This window comes from Dendrobates tinctorius, unplaced genomic scaffold (genome assembly GCF_039654945.1).
Source record: "Dendrobates tinctorius isolate UK_male_01 unplaced genomic scaffold, ASM3965494v1 ptg000302l, whole genome shotgun sequence".
Classification (NCBI taxonomy): domain Eukaryota; kingdom Metazoa; phylum Chordata; class Amphibia; order Anura; family Dendrobatidae; genus Dendrobates; species Dendrobates tinctorius.
The window spans coordinates 4,267,288-4,289,386 of NW_027361969.1; the positions used below are offsets into that span (position 1 = coordinate 4,267,288).

Consider the following 22,099-nt stretch of genomic DNA (forward strand, 5'->3'; position numbering starts at 1 on the left):
CCGGAGCCGGAACAGCAGGCCCTGAGTCTGGCGGCGACATGCCAGTCCGGCGCCTCCTAGTGGCCGAAGCCGGAACAGCAGGCCCTGAGTCTGACAGCGACGTGACAGCGAGCTTTAGCAATGGCAGAGACTTGAGTATAACTTCTCTGGGGGTTTTTGCTTTGACTTGTTCCTCTAAGTTGTCCACCCATAAATGCATCGACTGATCCACAGAAGTTGCTGCTGTCAGAGACACCGCACTACACTTGCTCATAGAGCCAGTGCGCGTGTCCTGAGTACAGAAGCAGTGCTAAAAGTTACCTGGGGAGCAGGGCAGCAGAGGTGACCAGGCGTGCTTCAAGCTAATAGTGTAAGGGTCCAGTCAGCGCCGGAAAGTAAAGAGGCATAGGACCTGCGGACACTGAAAATGAGCAAGCTGGCACAGGACCTATGGTCATGTGACTGCAAGGGGGCGGGGCTTAGCGTCCTGCTTTCAGATATGACAGGACACCATACAACAACTCAGTCAGGCAAAACGGAGGTCACAACAGTACGGGCAAACGAGGTACAGGAGGGACAAACAGACGGGTAGTCAGACAAAGCCAAAGGTCATACACAAGAGGGCGACGTGGTACCAAGGGTACAAGCAGAGAGAAGTCGGGTCACAAGCAGAGAGTCATACACGAGAGGTAGCGCAGTACAAGAGGGTCAGGCAGAACTCGTAACATGGACAGAACCAGATCACAACCAAACAGGCAACAAGTTATCAGGCACAAGGCACACGTATACAAGAGGTCACTTAACTCAGCCGAGGGCAGGAGTATAACTGACACCGGACCCAGGTCCAGTGAGCACTAAATAGCCTCCTTCTGCCAGAGAGAGGCAGCACAATTAACCCATAGTCTAACCAGGACGGGTCAAATCGAAATCCCGTCCTGGATCATGACAGCTGCAATGTTGGCCCGAATAATGGCTGCCGAAGATTCCCAGGATCTTTTCAGGAGTCATCTGCCTTACGGTCCATTGGCTCCTTCAGGCTGGAGGAGTCTTCAAACGGGATTGCCGTCTTCTTCGCCACTTTGGCCAATGGTACGTCTATCTTGGGTGTTTCGTCCCAAGTTTTAATATCCTCTGGATTGAAGGGTAAACGGAGCCTGAAATCTCTTGGTACCACTAGTCTCTTTTCCGCATCTTCCCACTCCTCGAAGATCATGGACCGGATATGGCTATTCACTGGAGACACTCTAGTGACCTGCGTACGCAGTCCGCCAAACATTTCATCTTGTATGGAAACCTCCTCCGGGGTGTCCTGTAACTGCATTGTGTCCTGTACCGCTTGCAGGAGCTCATGGGTGTCCGCTGCGGAGATGTACCTTTTCCCTCTTCCTATCGGATCCTCCTTTTCTTCCTGATCCTCCGAGCCATCCTCGTCCAAGGAAGGACTAGATTCCCTAAGCCTCTTTCGTGGCCTCTGGGTTTCTGGTTGGCTGGTATGAGGAAGGTTTGGGGCGGATATGGAAGCCTGCACTTCCTACCTTATCATTGACCTCATATTGGTCATCAGCGAAGTCTGCTCCTCTCCAACAATTTTAAAGGTACAGGCTTTACAGAGTGGCTTCCGCCAGCTTTCTGGCAATTTTGTGGCACAAATGGGACATTTATTCTTCGTGGGTTTCTTTCTTTCTCCTGACTGGGTGGATGACTCTCCCTACAAATACACAGAGATCCTGCATTATCTCAGTGTGTGTAGGGTATTTAATGTGGCATTATGGTACGGCTTTGTTAGTAGCCTACTCACGTGCCCCTGGCTTTGATCTGCTCCCTCAGGTCTGGCTGTGTCCTCCATTATGTGGTGCAGACTGCCTGAGTTTGTTCTTACCATTCAGGATGGCCGGCGGTGGGTACTGAGCCCTCCCCCCCTTTATACCTCTTTACCTGGTTGATCCTGCTCCTCCTCGATCACCGCTCTCATGCGGCTTGACAGCGCTGTTCAAGCCACTCCATGCAGCAGGCGCCACCGCTGGGCTCCCTCGCCACCCAGCAGTGTCGCGGCCTCCATTCCCGGCGTGCGGCCGCGCCCGGAAATGACATGCGGCCGCGTCTCCTGCTCTCCCAGCACCCGATGCTTGCTGGCCGGCTGCCGCACTTCCGCGGCCTGGATCTCGCCGTGCTCTGGCTGCTGTGGCCACCACCGCACCCCCGTCCTGGCCCTGGAGAGTTTCGCCGTGGAGACCGCTGACCAGAGGCATGGCGCTGGGCCCGAGAGCCCCCAAGTAGGAGGAAGCGGAACCCTATCCCCAGGAGCAGCGCTACACTGGGGCTGGCAGAGGGACCCCCCATTGCAGGTATAAGCCGCAGATCTCTTGCTGCAGGAAGGGAAAGGCTGGGCCCCCCGATCCTCACCCTCTGCACAGCACCGTCCGAGGACATACTTCGCAGTTCCTATCCCCAGTGGGACATGAAAAACACTGATGGGTGGTAAGGGGAGGGTCCTTTTAACCGCTCGTTGTTCCTGTCCTACTGAGGGTAAGGACATCCACCATGGTGCTGTCGGGAGGGACACAGTGCCATTTGCCTCCTGGAGTGCATATTTTCCTAGCTTGCGTATTCCATATAAAGAGCCCCTAAGTGCTAGAAAAGCAGAATTCCCCCTCAAGTGACCCCATTTTGGAAATTATAACCCTTTAGGAATTTATCTACAGATGTAGTGACAATTTTGACTCCATGGGTGTTTTCCAGAAACAGGCAGCAGTGGATGTTGCTGAGTGAAAATTGCAAACTTACGTTGTAGTGTCCAGTACGTTATGCCGAGCCCGTGCTTCTGGAGAGATGCATCTGTAAATTAGGCGGGCTCTCATCACTACAGAAATTGCATGTGGGCGCTATATGTGTGGTTTACGCACACTGAGGCTCAGAAGGGAGGGTGGCATTTGGATTTGGGAGCGGAGAATTTGTTGAATTTCTTTTGGTGGGTGAAGAGCTATTTCGCTTTTCCATAGCCTTTGTGCTACCAGTAATGTAGAAGCCCCCTATATTTCTGTTAACAGAGGACAGAACTGAGTGAGGGTTTGCTTTTTTAGTGGATTGAGTGGAAGCTTTTATTGGGAACATTTTACATAACGTTTGGGATCACATTCATCAGGCGCTCTACGCTGACTACTTACTTTGGGGTTTCCATCTAAATCTCTGAGTGACGTAATTCAGATGAAACCCCCGATGGATCCATTCACTATAGTGAGGCAGCAGGGTTACTCTGGATTCCATCTGGCCTCTTTCAGCGTGTCCTTTTCACAAAACTGTAGCTGACGGCACTTTAATGCAATCCTAAAAAGACGGATCACAGGTCAGACGGCGTCCACAGTGTCTTCAACTGCCGCATTATAGGGAATCTTCAGCCAGAGGTTCTGTCTGAATCACATACTTGAGAGATTTACATGGAAACCCCAGTGTAAGCGCTCAGCGCAGGATAAATGTGCGCCGAGGCTTACTGCGATTTTTGGGAGGCAGAATGAAAAAATCAACAGCATGTGAAGAATTGGTTCTATTTATTTTTTATGCCATTCCTCGCGCGGTATAAGTGATTAGGCGACTTTATTCTTTGGGTTGGTGCGATTACCAGATTTATATCAGGTTTTCATGTTTGGTTGCTGTCACACACTAAAAGACACTTTTCATCGCGAAAACTAGTTTTTGCATCACCATATTTTGAGAGCTATGATTTTTTTCACATCTTGGCTGACAGAATCATGTGAGGGCTTGTTTTTTGCTGGACAAGCTGACGTTTCCATTGGTACCATTTTCGGGCACATGCCATTTTTTGATCGCTTTCTATTCTGATGTTTGGGAGACAGAATTCAGGAATTGCTTGATATATACAGTATATATTGTTCCGCATGTTGTAACATCCGTAAGACAGTTTCATTCTTCGGGTCAGTATGATTACAGTGGATACCTCATTTATATCCTTTTTTATGCTTTGGCGCTTTTACACAAAAAAATTATTTTTGCATCACTTTATTCTGAGAGCTATAACTTTATTTTTCTGCTCATAGCAATATGGCGGCTTGTTTTCTTGCGGGACAAGATGACATTTTCAGCGGTACCATTTTTATTTACATCTGTCTTTTTGATTGCGTACCTTTTGTACGGCGGTATGATGATAAAGCATTGCTTTTTGCCTCGTTTTTTATTTTTTTATGGTGTTCACTGAAGGGATTAAATAGTGGGAAAGTTTTAGAGTGGGTTGTTTTATGCTCAGCGATACCAAATATGTGCACTTATTTTTTTTATTTACATAAATAAATGTATTTATTGGTAAAATATTAATTTTTTTTTCTTTATTTGGAGATTAAAAAAATAAAAAAATAAATTTACATATTCTAATACATATATATATATATTTTTTTTTTACTTTATTACATTGTCCCAGTATGGGACATTACTATTTTACAGTGCATGACTGATCTGACACTGCACAGCAGAGCATCAGATCAGGATCAGACAGGCGGGGAAAGAGGCAAGCCACCTTTCCTGCAGGACCCTGCGGCCATCTTGGTGTTGGGAGTCTCCATGGAGATCACCAGAACAACGCGATTGCATTGCGTTGTTCTGGTGATCCCTGCGCGATGATTCTCTATGTCACTACTAACAGTGGCATCAGAGAGGTTAAATGCCCATGATCGGTGATAGTACTGATGGTGGGCGTTGCTGCGGGGTGTCAGCTGTCACATACAGCTGACACCGCAAGTGATCGTCGCAGCGCTCAGCATGAGACCGTGCGATTGTGATGCCGTAATAGTACTGCTGCTGGCACGAACGCACCTCCCGCAGAGCAGTACTAGTACAGCGCATGTCGTGAATCTAAAAGATGAAAATCTATATTTCTTTTGCCTAAAGTACAAAGGAAATGTGTCATCTTTAACTTTGGGACTTTTGGAGATCTATCCATCTTCAACTTGCTTGATGGTTCACAACAACAGAAATTTTGACGAGGGATACCCAAGTTTTTATATGCTACTGTATGTAACATGGTAACAGTGCTTTTAGACAATTCATCCAAATTGAGAATTATTGGGATTTACAATCTTAAAAAAGTAGTGCCGCCATAGCTGCACAATGGCTTGGAAAAAAAGGTTTAAGGTTGTGTATTTAAAATCAGAATTTTTAAAGTCTGCTGCAAATAGCCAGGATAATCTGTTGCAAAACGAATAACCACAGCTATCATTAACTCCTTCCTTACCGATGACGGAATAGTACGTCATCAGTAAGGATCCCCGTTTTGAGGTGGGCTATGGCGGTGAGCCCACCTCAAAGCCGCGATATGTCAGCTGTTATGAAGAGCTGACATGTGCCCGCAATAGGCGCGAGAGGAATCGCCGTCCTCCCGTGCCTATTAACTAGTTAAATCCCGCTGTCAAAGCGGACAGTGGGCATTTAAATAGCACTTCCGGCCGCCGGGCCGGAAATGAGCTCATCGCCGACCCCCGTCACGTGATCGAGGGTCGACGTCACGTTGCCTGGACAACCACAGGTCTCATAGAGACCTCTATGGTTGTTCCAGGCAGGTGGTTTTGAGCACCGCCCGGTGGTCGGAGCTCAAAGCACAGCAGTAAATCTTCTACATATGGGCGATCTGCTCATCGCCCATATGTAGCAGAGCCGATCGGGTTGTGCATGCTTCTAGCCTCCTGTGGAGGCTATTGAAGCATGCCAAAAGTAAAAAAAAAAAAAAAAAAAGTTTAAAAATAAAAAAAAAAAACTAAAAGTTCAAATCACCCCCCTTTCGCCCCAATCAAAATAAAAAAATCCCATAAACAGAACATATTAGGCATCGCCGCGTTCAGAATCACCCAATCTATCAATAAAAAAAAGCATTAACCCGATCGCTAAACGGCGTAGCGAGAAAAAAATTAAAAATGCCAGAATTACTTTTTTTGGAATTTTTTTTCACCACTTAGATAAAAGAGAACATAGACATGTTTGGTGTCTATGAACTCATAATGACCTGGAGAATCATAATGGCAGGTTAGATTTATCATCTAGTGAACCTAGCAAAAAAGCCAAGCAAAAATCAAGTGTGGGATTGTACTTTTTTTGCAATTTCACCGCACTTGGAATTTTTTTCCCGTTTTCGAGTACAAGACATGGTAAAACCAATGGTGTCATTTAAAATACAACTCGTCCCACAAAAAATAAGCCCTCACATGGCCATATTGACGGAAAAATAAAGTTATGGCTCTGGGAAGAAGGGGAGCGAAAAACGAAAACGAAAAATTGAAAAAAGCTCCGGGAGTAAAGGGGTTAAATTAGAAAATAACCAGTATTATTAAAATAGCAGCATCACCGTCCTTTGTACCTAACTGGTCTGTACATCTCTATTTTTTATGTAAAAGCAATGTTTCATAGTTTCGATTTACAACAAATCTGAAGTAACAACGATTGCATTCTTTTAATCTTTTAGAAGAAAAAATTTGCAGCAACACACATTTGTTCAATCCAATTTAAGAATGAAAACTTTACCTCAACAGATGTGACACCTGGCTGCTGGCCAATAAGAACACTGCCCTCCTCCTCCAGATGTGCAATGCGCTTATCAGTGACAACTGCCTGACTTCTAATCAGGGGGGATACATCCAACATCCAGTCAGAACCCAACAGATAGGTGAGCCGATTGCCACCATCCAAGGAATGTGCCACAAAGCTGGCCAAAAAACGCACAAAAGCTCTTTGATATTGAGGACGACAACTTTGACCCTTGTGATTTGATGTAGATCTATGATAATCTTCGCTTTCATTTTCTATAGCATTTCCTAAAGACCTGAAAGACATTGCACATTATAATCATTAAAAAAAAAACATTTTATACACAGTGAATCAAACCTTCTAAACTTTTCTATTTCACAGATTAAAGGGAACTTGTCAGCAGTTTTGATCACACAAGGAACTGGAGATCTGCTTATAGAATGACCATCGTTTTAATTTGTATTTCATAAATCAATAGTACACATAAAAATAAGCAATTTTATAAAATATCATATCAGAGAAATCTGCTTCTTTCTCCACAAGGACTCTTACTCTCAATCTCAATTCACAGGTAAAATCTGTATTCAGTGAAGACACTTTCCCATTACTGAGATAGGAGATGGCAGGTGCTATTGATGAGATTCTATGCAGTGGGGAAACTGGATTCTCAATTCACGGTAATATCTAAGTGGCAGCGACCAGCCTCCTTTTTAAAATTCCATGGCGCCGCCATTATCGTGTTTGGGCGGAGCAGTGACCTGTACAAGAAGTAGAGGAGGCTGTTGGGGGGCGGAGAACTAGAAAAAAACCCTGCCCCAACGTACCACCCTGAAGCACACAAGACATTATTATTGGAAACTTCATAAGGTAAGTACTCAGCAGCCAGTGAGTAGATCTTCATCATCAGGTCAACATCAGGTATCAGATTAATCAGCATCACAATGCCATTATGGCCATGCCTGCTGACAGGTTATCTAAGTACAGAGAGACTGACTCAACTGCAGTGCAGTGCTCAATTCTGCTTTGGTATCTCGCTCACATTACTGATAATCTATTACTTCCATTCACAAAAAAATGGCACTTTCATTGGACTCTTAACTGTGCAGCATTAATTGTAAGGGTATGTGTGCACATTGAGTATTTGCTTGCAGAAATTTCTGCAAGGTTTCTGCATCTCTTGGCAGCAAAAACGTGCATTTTGCCAACATTTTTGGTGCATTTTGCAAGCTGTTTTTGTACAGCAATGACTTTTTTTTTTTAGCTAAAGATATTAAAAAAAAAAGTTTTGTAATGTAATTTCTTGGTTCAACATCACCTTTTTCAATTTGATGCAGTAGCATCAGAGTAATGGATTTGGGGCTTGGTGTCAGCAGCTGTCATTGACACCAAGCCCTACGCTTAGTAATGAAAAGGTGTCAGCCAGACACACTCATTACTAAGACGGTAAGTAAACACAAACACACACATTGTCACCAGCCTATGTAGAGTCCCCTTATAAAATCTCAATAGCAAAGGCTAGACAAACAACTGCAGGCTAATAATAATAGCCTAGGAAGGGGCCCTGGATACTGGCCCCCTCCCAGACTAAAAACACCAACTCTCAGACACCCCAGAAAAGGCGCATCTATAAGATGCACCAAATCTGTAGCTTAGCCTTGCTCTTCCCACTTGCCCTATAGCAGTAGCAAGTAGGGTAATGGTTGGGGGGGTTGATATTACCTTTGTATTGTCAGGTGACATCAAACCCACAGGTTAGTAATGGAGAGAGAGTGACAAGACACCCCCATTACTAACCCCATAGTTATATTAAAAAACACACACAGAATAAAGTCCTTTATTTGAAATAATGACACAGACTCCTTTATTGAATCGAAATTAAACCATACTCACCGAACGCCTAATCCACTGAAGCCAACGTCTCCTGCAACAAAAATAAAATAAAATAAACCATTTAATATTTCTCACCTGTCCACAGAGAAGATAATCAATAGTTTCATACAATGGTTCTGATGGCTTTGAGACCGTGACTGCTTTCAAAGACAGCAGGCGAAACACTGACAGGAGGTAATCGCTCCTGCAGTGTATAGCACTGAGCTGCCATGAGAGAGTTCACCTGAATTAATCAGATGATCAGCTCCAGTTATCCCCCATATGGCACCACTGCCGCGTGAGAAAGTCCTCACGCAGCGGTGGTACCGTAATTGCAGCGGAGCTGATCAGCTGATGAACTCCAGTGAACTCTCGGCAACTCAGTGATATACTGACAGGAAGTAATCGCTCCCACAGTGTATCGCCGGAGGCCGAGTAGAGCAGTCACATCTCCTGATGTGACATTTCTACAAGGGAGATCTCCATTGGATGAACTGGATTACGTGGACTACTAAGTGTGAGCACAAGCGCTGCCTGACTAGAGACTTCTTCTCCCATCAGTGGCTCCTGCCATCACTTATCAGCGACAGCAGACATAGCCTGATGGGAATAGTCTCATCATCAGCCCATGCCTGCTGACCTGCGGTAAGCTTTTTCTCACTGGTAACTGCAGCAGGTCACAGTCACGGCTGACATCTGATAGCATGACCCCACAAGCACTCTGACCAACGGTAGTGTTACTTTCGATAAGAACCACCACGTCGGTGTTTCCCAAACTGTCACACAGATGACAGCATGGGAAACACCATAGGAAGCCGGTAAAAACGCAAACAAAAACTCAACGAATCCGCAAACATTTGTGTACCTGCAAATATCCAAGAAAGAAAGAAACTGCACCGCTATCACTCCAGAGCCAAATGTCTGCTATACACAATCACCTCGCTTCCAGCTAAATTGCAAGAACCAATAAGAACAGTCCAATGCATGTCATTCAAGAGAAAGAAAAAGGGTGGCACTCACCATTCTTAAAAAATCCAGACTTTATTTATGTAACATTAAAACATCTTCACACAGGCAGGCAAGATTAGAACCAGTGGATGATAATCAGACGACGGACGTTTTGTGCACCTGCGCTTCTACGGGTCCTGCCTTTCTCTTGAATGACATGCATTTTAATACCTGCGTTTTTGCTGCGGATTTGACTCACTCAATTGAAGTCAATGTGTGGAAAACGCTAAAAAGCCGCACAAAGAATTGACATGCTGCAGAAAAAAATGCACTGCAAATACTCAAAGGAAATGTACTGATCATGTGCACAACACTTCACTCTCTGTGTGCTTTACCTGCAGTAGTTCAAACACTGTTCTCTCAACTTTTTGCAGCCAACTCCTCTCATACTCTCCGACAGGCGCCACTCAATCACAGGTCACGCAACAAACTTTCCTGCAGTATCAGTGTCAAATAGCCCCAGATGTCAGTAGACATCTTATGGATCCCAGTATTGCCAGGGGCATTCATATGGTCAAAAGAGATCAGGGGTCCAATCCATAAGACATACATTTTTCTATCCACTCCCCCTCCTCCCCAGTAAAAAATAGAAACTATAACCTTACAGATCACACACAATGATAAGTCTGAATTCAGATAATGTAGTAGATGTTACCTGCAGTACTGCATAAGGAGCGATAACTCTGAGTACAAACAATTTACTGGATTTTACTAGCAGTCCTATGTAACACCACAGATAACTCACAGTTATGACTCTGAACACAGATTTTGTAGTAGAAGCAATTTGGTGATGATAGTTGCGATTCTGAGGACAGCACTCCTATGTCCAAAAATTCTCACATAGGAGTGCTGTCCTCCGAATCGCAGCTGGGTTTCCGTAAACACAGTCCAGAACTCAACACCTGTTGCTGTGGACAATGGCACCGCCATGTCTTTTGGGTGCATCAGCCCCCTTGCATTCCCTGGCATTGTGTTAGCTTCACACAGTTCTAGGTTGCACAGAGACACCTGCTCTGCAGTTTGCAAACTCCAAACTGACACACCCAATCCTTTGCTGCAGGGATTTAAATGGTAAGACCCGGCTGAAGAGAGTGAACTGCCCCCCCTACCATCCTATAGTTCACTCCAAAAAATAAAAGCCCTTAATGGGTTTTCCTAAGAATCTGACTGGGTCAACTACTTGGACCCAATCCACACTTTCTTTCATTTTGCCTTTGTGTTCACATGCGTCCTTGCTGTGAACACAAGGCACTCCAGTGGGTTTAATAAGACTCCGTTCACATCCTGGGGGACACATATCGACCCTCGCATATGATCCCCCTCACTGTGTCACAGTAGGAGCAGGAAGTCTCTTGTCCCTGAATTCATCATTCTCCTCTTCACCTCCTGACCCAGCTGCTCTGCTCCTCCCCCTGCCAGGGACTTTTGCAATGACTGATGACCTCCTGTTCTACATAGAACTTAGAAGAATCCAGTTAGTCAGTTTTTAATTATGTAATGTCATAGACCAGGGAATCACCGCTCCAGTTCTCAATGCCACCAACAGTGCATGTTTTCACGATTTCCTTTGCATTGCACAAGGAGTTGGAATCATTGATCACAGAACTCTGCTTCAAAAAACTGTCACTGTTGGAACAAATGTTATATGCATATTAAGGTTATTGGTTTTTATTTATTTGCTACGTTATTTTGCTTCAGTATCTAATATCTAATGTTCCTCTGACTTGTATTTCTTTATGGTATGTTCATATGTGTTGATTAGTTTAGCCCTTTTTCTTTTTTTCACAGCAGTCTGTTTTTTAGGCTACTTTCACACATCCAGTGTGTGGGGTCCGGCGGCGTGCGGCAAAAAGCCGGGCCGCCGGATCCGGCCTGCAGCCGTGACACCGGATGTGTGTGCGGCGAGAGATACGGCTCGGACATTATTTAAAGGAGCCGCAGGACGAGGTGGACAGAGGCAGCCGATGAGAGACAGCTGCTGAAAGGGAGGGGAGGGGAGGGGAGAAGAGGATAGGAGAGGGGAGGGGAGTGGAGAAAGAGAGACATGGGGGGTTAACACTTAGTGTCCAGGCGAGAGAATCTCTCTCTCTTGCCGGGCACTTGTGGGGTTAACCCCACAGAGATCTCTTTCTCTCACCCAGACACTGTGAGTGTTAACCCCACAAGTGCCCGGCGAGAGAGATCTCTCACAAGTGTCCGGGTGACAGAGAGAAATCTCTCTCTCGCCGGGCACTTGTGGGGTTAACATTCACAGAGTCCGGGAATGCGCTGTGGAAAAAGCCGGTCCGGCGCTGACAAAAAACGTTGCAGGGAACGTTTTTTGCAGATGCCGGACGGCTAATTTATGCTGTGTCCGGCAACAACCGGACACGACGCATAACCATCCGGCACGATGCGGCGACCATGAAAGCTTATGGGACAAAACCGGATCCGGTGCTGGATCCGGTTATTAAAAATTTCGCCGCATCGTGCCAGATTAACAAAACCGGATGTGTGAAAGAGGCCTTAGTTATGCTAATTGGTTCAATCGCTTCTATTTTGCTTTATATGTCCCTTGTTCATTCTACCTCTCATGTCCTATGAGTAAGGGTGTCTGTGCACACCAGAAATGCGTCAGGCTTCGGGGTATTTTTAAACATTTTAAACTGCTCCAATAAAGGATAGTTTTATTACCAGATGATGTTGGAATATAGACAGATAGGCCCATTTTGGAATGAGGTCATCTCCTTGATAGAAAGGGTGTATGTGATGTACAATGTCGGCAAGATATGTTTTCTGTTGCAATGTGCTAACAAATCCTCCATCCTAGGACATTGTAAACTGTCAGTAGTAGGAATTCCTTCCCCCCCAGGTTTTATCAACCCTGCCACTTCCTCTGGAAGAGCAGGAATGTTAATTAGCTAGACCATCTTCCTCACACCATTTGGCTTCTCTCAGCTGAAAGAGAAAAAAAGTGCGGGAACTAAACTCTTTGTTTGAAACCAGGAGTTTGAATAAAACAATAAGGGATTGTCCCGCGAAAACCATACCCAGCAGAAATATAAAAATCATATTTCTGCGATCCGAGCAGACCCAGCTTCGCTGTGGTGCCTGTTGCAAAACTCTCGGATGTCCAGAACCTGAGATAGGATTTGCGCCCAAATGGATGGTCATATCGCATAGATGTTAGATGTTTTCTTGATAGGCTCATTACTCTGGGAAACATGATACCACTGATGAGTCCATACCAGCTTCTCCCATAAAGTTATAGCTAATCTAAGTTTTGTAGCCAAAACATAACTTGGATAAGAGAGGTGGGATCAACCCAGAATGCACCTCTCTGTGATGTCACATAGGAAAGTTTGTAAGGCATTCCCTGGCAGAACCAGCTCAGAACAGCTGCAGAGTCCGTGCTGACAAGAACTCAGATGAGCGGAGAAGTGCAGCTCCGCCTCCACCCACCTTAGCCGCATGGTCTGCCTAAGGAACAATATGGAACTGTGAGTGTAATCTCTTTGTTTTCTCCACTTTTATTTTATACCTGTACTGTACATATTTTATGTCTCAATTTTATAGCAACTTTTATCTGTAATCACTGTCCTCTTTCGGAAAATAAATGAAATAATTATTTAGATCTGTCTCTATGCGCTAAGACTCGAACTATACGCCTTTGATAGATAATCGCTACTAATTCAAGGGGTTTGCCACGGACCCTCTTAATTTAACACTGTGAATTAAGTAACCATGACTGGTGGCAGCGCGTTGTGTACGGCTATTACGGCTTGCTGGCAGTACAGAAGGGTCTTATATTGCTGAATAAGGGGCTGCGTCCCCAGCATTGATAATTCCCTTACTGCAGAAGCCTAATTGCCGGTTCACAACAGGCAGCCCGTCCGGCGACCAATTATCCTAGGTGCAGTTCCCTGACTGGCCTGAGGGTAAGGGGGGCGCCGGAGAGCTGCGAGTTCCAAGGTGGAACTGAGAAAGTGGGATATACACAAATCCCCGCAGTACTTGGAAGATTGATAGCAGTGGTGGGGCATCCAAATTAAACTCCCCCTGCGGCAAATTGTAGAGCGAGATTAGCTTGCTGGATATTTTTGTCACATGGTGCCGGTGGTGGGATAACTAAAATAAGCCCCAACGGTGCCTGTGATAGCCGTGTGCCGGCATTGTGTCACGTCCCTCCGTCCGCTGATACACCGGTGTCAGTGGTGGGATTGTGACATAGTGGTGACACAGGGTCCGCTGTCCGTCGCGCTTTGGTGGCAGCGGGACCCCCGTTAGTGTCGCCCGTAAGTAGACGAACGGCGGTGGACTGTTCGTCACATATTGGTGGCAGCGGTGGGCGAGTTCCAAGGTGGAACTGAGAAAGTGGGATATACACAAATCCCCGCAGTACTTGGAAGATTGATAGCAGTGGTGGGGCATCCAAATTAAACTCCCCCTGCGGCAAATTGTAGAGCGAGATTAGCTTGCTGGATATTTTTGTCACATGGTGCCGGTGGTGGGATAACTAAAATAAGCCCCAACGGTGCCTGTGATAGCCGTGTGCCGGCATTGTGTCACGTCCCTCCGTCCGCTGATACACCGGTGTCAGTGGTGGGATTGTGACATAGTGGTGACACAGGGTCCGCTGTCCGTCGCGTTTTGGTGGCAGCGGGACCCCCGTTAGTGTCGCCCGTAAGTAGACGAACGGCGGTGGGCTGTTCGTCACATATTGGTGGCAGAGCGGTGGGATAATCCTAGAGCATTAGTGATTTGGTTTGAGCAATCATTCCTCTCACTAAAAACCTGCACGGTTCCTGCGGGAATCCTGCATCATAGGTTTTGGAGAACAGACTCAGTGGTTACTAGTCCTGAGACATTAGTGTGTACTTGCAAGTATCCCCCTCCCGTTTCTTCCTTTTTCTTTTTCTATCTTTTATTTGGCAACCATGGCGGCGATGACAGTGGAGTGGTATCAGAAGCAGAAAAAGGACCCCCTTGCTGGGTTATGCACGTACCGAGGCATAGACGCCGCAGGCGGAACCAAAGATCATATGATCGCGGCTCTAGTGCAGCTGGACAACGACCAGAATCCAGCGAGCGCAGAAGTTGGCCCAAGTTGCCATGGGGCTGCAGCAGAGGCTCCACTCCTGAGCGCTGGCCCCACATTCAACCAGAACGGGGTGGACCCCTATCTGCAAATGGCCTTGGACGAACTCCCCGCCGAAGACAGGGATGGGCGGGTGAGGCTGATCCAGCAATATCGGCAGGAGGCCCAAGCCGAACGTGAGCGCCAAGCTGAGGCTGAGAGAGCCGAGCGCCAGGCGCAGAGGGCCCATGAACTGGAGGTACTCCAGCGGGGTGGGAATGCCCCCACAGCCCGAAGCAGTGAGCCCAGCAGCGTCCAGACTCCTAAACCCCGGCCAGAGCATTTTCCCGTGATGGAAAAGGATGGGGACTTGGACACATTTCTGCGAGCCTTTGAGAAAGCCTGCAGACAGTACCAGCTGCCTAGAGACCAATGGGCAAGGTACTTGACCCCAGGGCTAAAAGGCAAAGCCCTGGAGGCATTTGCTTCTCTTCCGCCAGAAGCCGATGACGACTATGACGCCATAAAGCAGGCGCTGATCGCCAAATACCGGCTGACACCTGAGGTATACCGAAAGAAGTTCCGGCACCTCCAACGTGGCCCACATGATAGCTACAGTGATGTGGTGCAAGGACTCAGGACCCACTTTGACCAGTGGATCCATGGACTGTCCGTTGAAACCTTTGAGCAGCTACGGGACCTGATGATCAAAGACCAGTTCCTGCATCTCTGCCCAGCTGAGGTCCGACAGTTCATCCTGGACCGCGAACCAACGAACGCGGACAAAGCGGCGCAGATCGCCGACAACCACGAGGCCAACCGGAAGCCCGAGACGCGGAGGCCAGTCGCCACCAGCTGGAAAGGGGGTAAGCCAGCAACCAACCCCAATGCCCCAGCTAGCCGTCCCTCCGGAGGCCCTGTCCCTGTTGCCAACAACAGGCCGGCTACTGACAGTCGCCTGTGTCACCACTGCAAGCGGCCTGGTCACTTCTCTTACACCTGTCCGGATAGGCCGAAGAACCCCCCAGCCAAGGCACCCGGGCCCAACGCCTCTGTTCTTTTGGTGGGAGGTGTGGTTGGGAGGGCTGACGACAACGTTCAACCTGTTCAGGTGGGGGCCCGTCTTGCTACAGGCCTCAAGGACACCGGGGCTGAACGAACCCTCATCCGTCCTGGACTGGCGGCCCCTGAAGAGTTTGTTGAGGGGAAAACCCTGACTGTCACCGGGATTGGAGGCACCCGTTGTCCCTTGCCAGTGGCACGAGTTTTTCTTGATTGGGGTGCCGGGAGCGGGTTGAGGGAGGTGGGAGTGTCTGAAAATTTGCCCACTGATGTTTTATTGGGGACTGACTTGGGGAGGATGGTTGCATACTATGTCCCTGACACCCTTCCCCAAACTGATAATAAGGGTAACGTTAACCCTGATGATGTTGATGATGGGAAACTGAATGTGTTACCTGCTAATGCCTTGATGAGTAATGATGCAACTAACAACCATTCTTTCCCAAGGTATGATGCTGATGCTGATGTGAATGTACCAAAGCAAACTGATAACCATTCTTTTCCTAGGAATGATGATGTTGATGTATCTGTGCCGACTGAACCCGTTAACCCTTTCTTTGAAACGGTAGATGTGTCCACAGGTACCGAGGTGCTCAGCCCCGTCACTCTGCGGAGTGAGACGGCTGAGGAACCCCTGGCAGGAGCAAGCAACGGTGCTCAAGAGAATGGGGAGGTGCATGGGGACCATGAGGAAGGTAATGCCATGCCGCTGACCAGTGCCACCGAGGAAGGTAACTGGCCCATAAGTAGCACTGCTCCTAAAGTGTTGGGGGTGGATGGGGAGGGAGAGCCCAGGGCAGCACCGGCTGGTGGGTCTGTAGAAATCCCCAGGGAGACAGCATACATAGCAGCTGTCACACGCAGTCAGAGTGCCCAGATCGCAGGTAACGCACTGTCTTCTGGACCCTCTGCTGCTACAGGAGAGACTGAACCAGAGGTGAACCCAGAGCCGGTTCCAGAGGGTCCCAGTAAAGAGGGGACCCTGACGTCACTTCTGGCAGCCTCCAGCATGGAGTTCCAGGCTGCTCTGCACTCAGATGCCAGCCTGGAGAAATTGAGAGGTCTCGCCGAGACGCCCACCTCCAAGCCTGATAAGGAGAGGGTGTTCTGGGAACGAGGAAGGTTGTACCGGGAGACAGTACCCGGAGATCCTAAAAAGGAGTGGTTGAGGGAAAGACAGCTGGTCGTCCCCTATCAGTTCAGAACCGAGTTGTTGCGGATTGCCCATGAGATTCCACTCGCTGGACACTTGGGGATCAGCAAAACAAAGGCACGGCTGTCTCAACACTTCTATTGGCCCAAGATGGGGACAGATGTAACACACTACTGCCGCTCCTGCGCCACCTGTCAAAAAGTGGGTAAGGCGGGGCCTGCTCTTAAGGCTCCCCTTATTCCTTTGCCGGTGATAGAGGAGCCTTTCCAGAGAATTGCGGTGGACATTGTAGGACCGCTGTCCGTCCCCAGCAGCTCCGGAAAGCGATACATTCTCACCGTGGTAGACTACGCTACCCGGTACCCAGAGGCAGTAGCTCTGTCTTCAACCAGGGCAGATAAGGTGGCTGACGCACTGGTGACCATCTTTTCAAGAGTAGGATTTCCCAGGGAGATGCTTACCGATCAAGGGCCCCAATTCATGTCTCGCCTAATGGAGGCTCTCTGTGAGAAAATGCAGGTGACGCAGCTGGTATCGAGTCCGTATCACCCACAGACTAATGGTTTGTGTGAACGCTTCAACGGTACCCTCAAACAGATGCTCCGCATACTGGTTGAGACCCAAGGGCGCGACTGTGAGCGGTACCTCCCACACCTGCTGTTCGCTTACAGAGAAGTTCCGCAGGCCTCGACCGGGTTCTCCCCCTTCGAGCTCCTGTATGGCAGGCGAGTCCGGGGACCCCTTGGGTTGATAAGAGAATCCTGGGAAGATGAGCCAAACCCCACAGAAGTGTCCATCGTGGATTATGTCATGCGCTTCCGTGACAAGATGCAGACCTTGACGCAGTTGGTGCATGACAACATGACGCAGGCTCAGGCTGACCAGAAGCACTGGTACGACCAGAACGCCCGGGAGCGGACCTACCAGGTGGGTCAAAAGGTGTGGGTGTTGGTCCCTGTACCAACGGATAAGCTTCAGGCAGCCTGGGAAGGCCCGTACGTCGTCCACCAACAGCTCAACCCGGTCACCTACGTGGTCACGCTTGACCATGCTCGGGGTAGGCGCAAGGCCTTTCACGTCAACATGCTGAAGGCGCACTACGAACGTGAAGCTTGCGTCCTACCGGTCTGCAATCTGCCAGAGGATGGGGAGGAAGATTCCCTCCTGGACATGCTGGCCCAGGCCAAGGCCAATGGGTCCATTGAGGACATGGAGATAAGTGGTTCGCTCACCGTGTCCCAGCGGTTGCAGTTGATGGCCACCCTGGAACTCTTCCGGCCCGTGTTCACCAACCGTCCTGGGAGGACGGAGTTAGCGGTTCATGAGGTGGACACCGGGAATCACGCCCCATTATGGCGAACACCTTATCGGATCTCTGAAACGGTGCAACAAGTCATGCGCCAAGAGATCGATGAGATGTTAAGGCTGGGAGTGATTCGACGGTCAAAAGGTGCATGGGCTTCACCTGTAGTCCTCGTGCCTAAAAAGGATCGAACCACCCGGTTCTGCGTGGACTACAGGGGGCTCAACGCCATCACAACCTCTGATGCCCACCCAATGCCGCGCATCGAGGATCTGCTCGAGCGGTTGACAAACGCCAACTACATATCCATCATGGATTTGAGTCGGGGATACTGGCAGATTCCCCTGAGCCCTGAGGCGCAGGAGAAATCCGCCTTTATCACCCCCTTTGGACTGTACGAGTCCACGGTCATGCCCTTCGGCATGAAGAATGCCCCTGCCACTTTCCAGCGGATGGTCAACCACCTGCTTCGGGGACTGGAGGAGTACGCGGTGGCGTACTTAGACGATATTGCCGTCTTCAGTTCCACCTGGGAGGAACACCTTCAGCACCTCCAGGAGGTGCTCAAGCGTCTTCACCAGGCAGGCCTGACCATAAAGCCGGGGAAGTGCCAGATAGGCATGCGCAAGGTCCACTACCTGGGGCACCGGGTAGGCGGGGGTTCCATGAGTCCGGAGCCAGAAAAAGTGGACGCCATCGTGTCCTGGCCCACCCCCAGGACCAAGAAACAGGTGAAGTCCTTCTTGGGCACTGCAGGGTACTATAGGCGGTTCGTACAGGACTATAGCGCCCTTGCCAAACCCTTGACTGACCTCACCAAGCAGAGGCTACCCCAAACAGTCAACTGGACAGATGACTATGAGGCGGCTTTCCAAGCTTTGAAAGCAGCCCTGTGCAACTCTCCAGTGTTGAGAGCAGTCGACAGCAGTCGCCCGTTTCTGGTACAGACCGACGCCAGCGAGTTTGGCCTCGGTGCTGTGCTTAGCCAGGTCGACTCGGGGGACCAAGAGCACCCCGTGTTGTACCTGAGCCGGAAACTTTTGCCGAGGGAAGTGGCATACTCGACCATCGAGAAGGAGTGTCTGGCCATGGTGTGGGCACTGCAGCGTTTGCAGCCCTACCTCTACGGGAGCGCCTTCACAGTGGTAACTGACCACAACCCTCTGAGCTGGTTGCACACAGTGTCCGGAACCAATGGAAGATTGCTCCGCTGGAGCCTTGCCCTTCAACAGTACGATTTTACTGTAAAACACAGGAAGGGCAGTGAAAACGGCAATGCCGATGGGTTGTCCCGCCGGGGCGAACCCGCTGAGGTGCGCATGGCAGATTACCGAGAGGTAATGCCTCCTTAGCGCCCTCTTAAGGGGGGAGGTGTGATGTACAATGTCGGCAAGATATGTTTTCTGTTGCAATGTGCTAACAAATCCTCCATCCTAGGACATTGTAAACTGTCAGTAGTAGGAATTCCTTCCCCCCCAGGTTTTATCAACCCTGCCACTTCCTCTGGAAGAGCAGGAATGTTAATTAGCTAGACCATCTTCCTCACACCATTTGGCTTCTCTCAGCTGAAAGAGAAAAAAAGTGCGGGAACTAAACTCTTTGTTTGAAACCAGGAGTTTGAATAAAACAATAAGGGATTGTCCCGCGAAAACCATACCCAGCAGAAATATAAAAATCATATTTCTGCGATCCGAGCAGACCCAGCTTCGCTGTGGTGCCTGTTGCAAAACTCTCGGATGTCCAGAACCTGAGATAGGATTTGCGCCCAAATGGATGGTCATATCGCATAGATGTTTGATGTTTTCTTGATAGGCTCATTACGCTGGGAAACATGATACCACTGATGAGTCCATACCAGCTTCTCCCATAAAGTTATAGCTAATCTAAGTTTTGTAGCCAAAATATAACTTGGATAAGAGGTGGGATCAACCCAGAATGCACCTCTCTGTGATGTCACATAGGAAAGTCTATAAGGCATTCCCTGGCAGAACCAGCTCAGAACAGCTGCAGAGTCCGTGCTGACAAGAACTCAGATGAGCGGAGAAGTGCAGCTCCGCCTCCACCCACCTTAGCCGCATGGTCTGCCTAAGGAACAATATGGAACTGTGAGTGTAATCTCTTTGTTTTCTCCACTTTTATTTTATACCTGTACTGTACATATTTTATGTCTCAATTTTATAGCAACTTTTATCTGTAATCACTGTCCTCTTTCGGAAAATAAATGAAATAATTATTTAGATCTGTCTCTATGCTCTAAGACTCGAACTATACGCCTTTGATAGATAATCGCTACTAATTCAAGGGGTTTGCCACGGACCCTCTTAATTTAACACTGTGAATTAAGTAACCATGACTGGTGGCAGCGCGTTGTGTACGGCTATTACGGCTTGCTGGCAGTACAGAAGGGTCTTATATTGCTGAATAAGGGGCTGCGGCCCCAGCATTGATAATTCCCTTACTGCAGAAGCCTAATTGCCGGTTCACAACAGGCAGCCCGTCCGGCGACCAATTATCCTAGGTGCAGTTCCCTGACTGGCCTGAGGGTAAGGGGGGCGCCGGAGAGCTGCGAGTTCCAAGGTGGAACTGAGAAAGTGGGATATACACAAATCCCCGCAGTACTTGGAAGATTGATAGCAGTGGTGGGGCATCCAAATTAAACTCCCCCTGCGGCAAATTGTAGAGCGAGATTAGCTTGCAGGATATTTTTGTCACATGGTGCCGGTGGTGGGATAACTAAAATAAGCCCCAACGGTGCCTGTGATAGCCGTGTGCCGGCATTGTGTCACGTCCCTCCGTCCGCTGATACACCGGTGTCAGTGGTGGGATTGTGACATAGTGGGGACACAGGGTCTGCTGTCCGTCGCGTTTTGGTGGCAGCGGGACCCCCGTTAGTGTCGCCCGTAAGTAGACGAACGGCGGTGGGCTGTTCGTCACAGTGTATAAGGTGAAATTGTTAACAGATCTCCATATATGTATATTGGGAATATTTGACTATCTTTCATATCTTATTTCAAGCACAAACTTCTTGCATTTCATTGGTTAGACACACAACCTCCATCTTTGTGAGAACTACAACTGAAGGATAAATAATATAATTTGGTTGGAAAGAGGAATCTAATTATAAACGTACCTCTAATTTGCAAATTTGAAAAGATATGGGGTCCTTGGTTGGATACTCCAAGGCTGCCCACAAATCTTTTAAATACAGCTCTGGCACCATATCAAAATCCTGTCATGGGCAGCCCATTCTCCAAACCTGAACCCCATTGAAAAACTCTGGAATTTAATCAAGAGGATGTTGGATAGTCACAAGCCATGAAACAAAAAAGAACTGCTTACATTTTTACGCCAGAAGCAGTGTGAAAGACTAGTGGCAAGCATGCCAAGACGCATGAAAGCTGTGATTAAAAATCATGGTTATTCCACAAAATATTGATTTCTGAACTCTTCCTGAGTTAAAACATTAGTATTGTTGCTTCTAACGGATTATGAACTTGTTTTCTTTGCATTATTTGAGGTCTGAAAGCACTGCATTTTTTTAAAATTTTGACCATTTTTCTTTGTCAGAAAAAAATACAAAATTTACTGCTAGTAATTTTGGAGACATGTCAGAAGTTTATAGACTAAAAGAACAATTTACATTTTACTCATAAATATACCTATAAAGAGAAAAATCAGACAAACTGAACATTGGAAAGTGGTCTCTTAATTTTTGCCAGAGCTGTAGAGGTAGAATATTTACAACGCTATCCCTTAATTGTTAGTCTTCTCTTTTCCTCCTATTCTCTTCTACGAATTTTATGCTCCATCTACTATATAATTGTCTAATTCTGTCTGTCTGTAAAGGAAATCCCGCGTTGCTGATTGACCGCGGCCAATCAGCGACAGGCGCAGTCCGGAATTCGAAGGACACACGCCACCGTCGGGATCAGCTAGCCGCTGATCTCCTGACCGATGCCGCGGGTCATCTCCGGCCACACTGACGTCAGCGGCGACGCATCTGGGAGATGACCGGCGCTAGCTGGTACCCAGGGTCCAGAGGAGAGGAGACTCCTCCGGACCCTTGGTACCATAAAACTGTAAAAAATAGAATTAAAATAAAAAATAGTGATATACTCATCTTCCGACAGCCCCCGGACTCTTTCTT

General features: G+C 48.0%; 1 protein-coding gene across 3 annotated transcripts in view; it reads right to left on the reverse strand.

Annotated features, from left to right (window-relative positions):
* The window catches only part of TMEM132A (transmembrane protein 132A), a 310,163-nt gene that overhangs the window by 47,355 nt on the left and 240,709 nt on the right, over nucleotides 1-22,099 (reverse strand). For all 3 annotated transcript variants that reach the window (XM_073560699.1, XM_073560700.1, XM_073560701.1), the window contains one exon: nucleotides 6,499-6,796. In XM_073560699.1, the coding sequence (XP_073416800.1) occupies nucleotides 6,499-6,796 (298 nt within the window). The remainder of the gene's footprint in view (nucleotides 1-6,498; nucleotides 6,797-22,099) is intronic.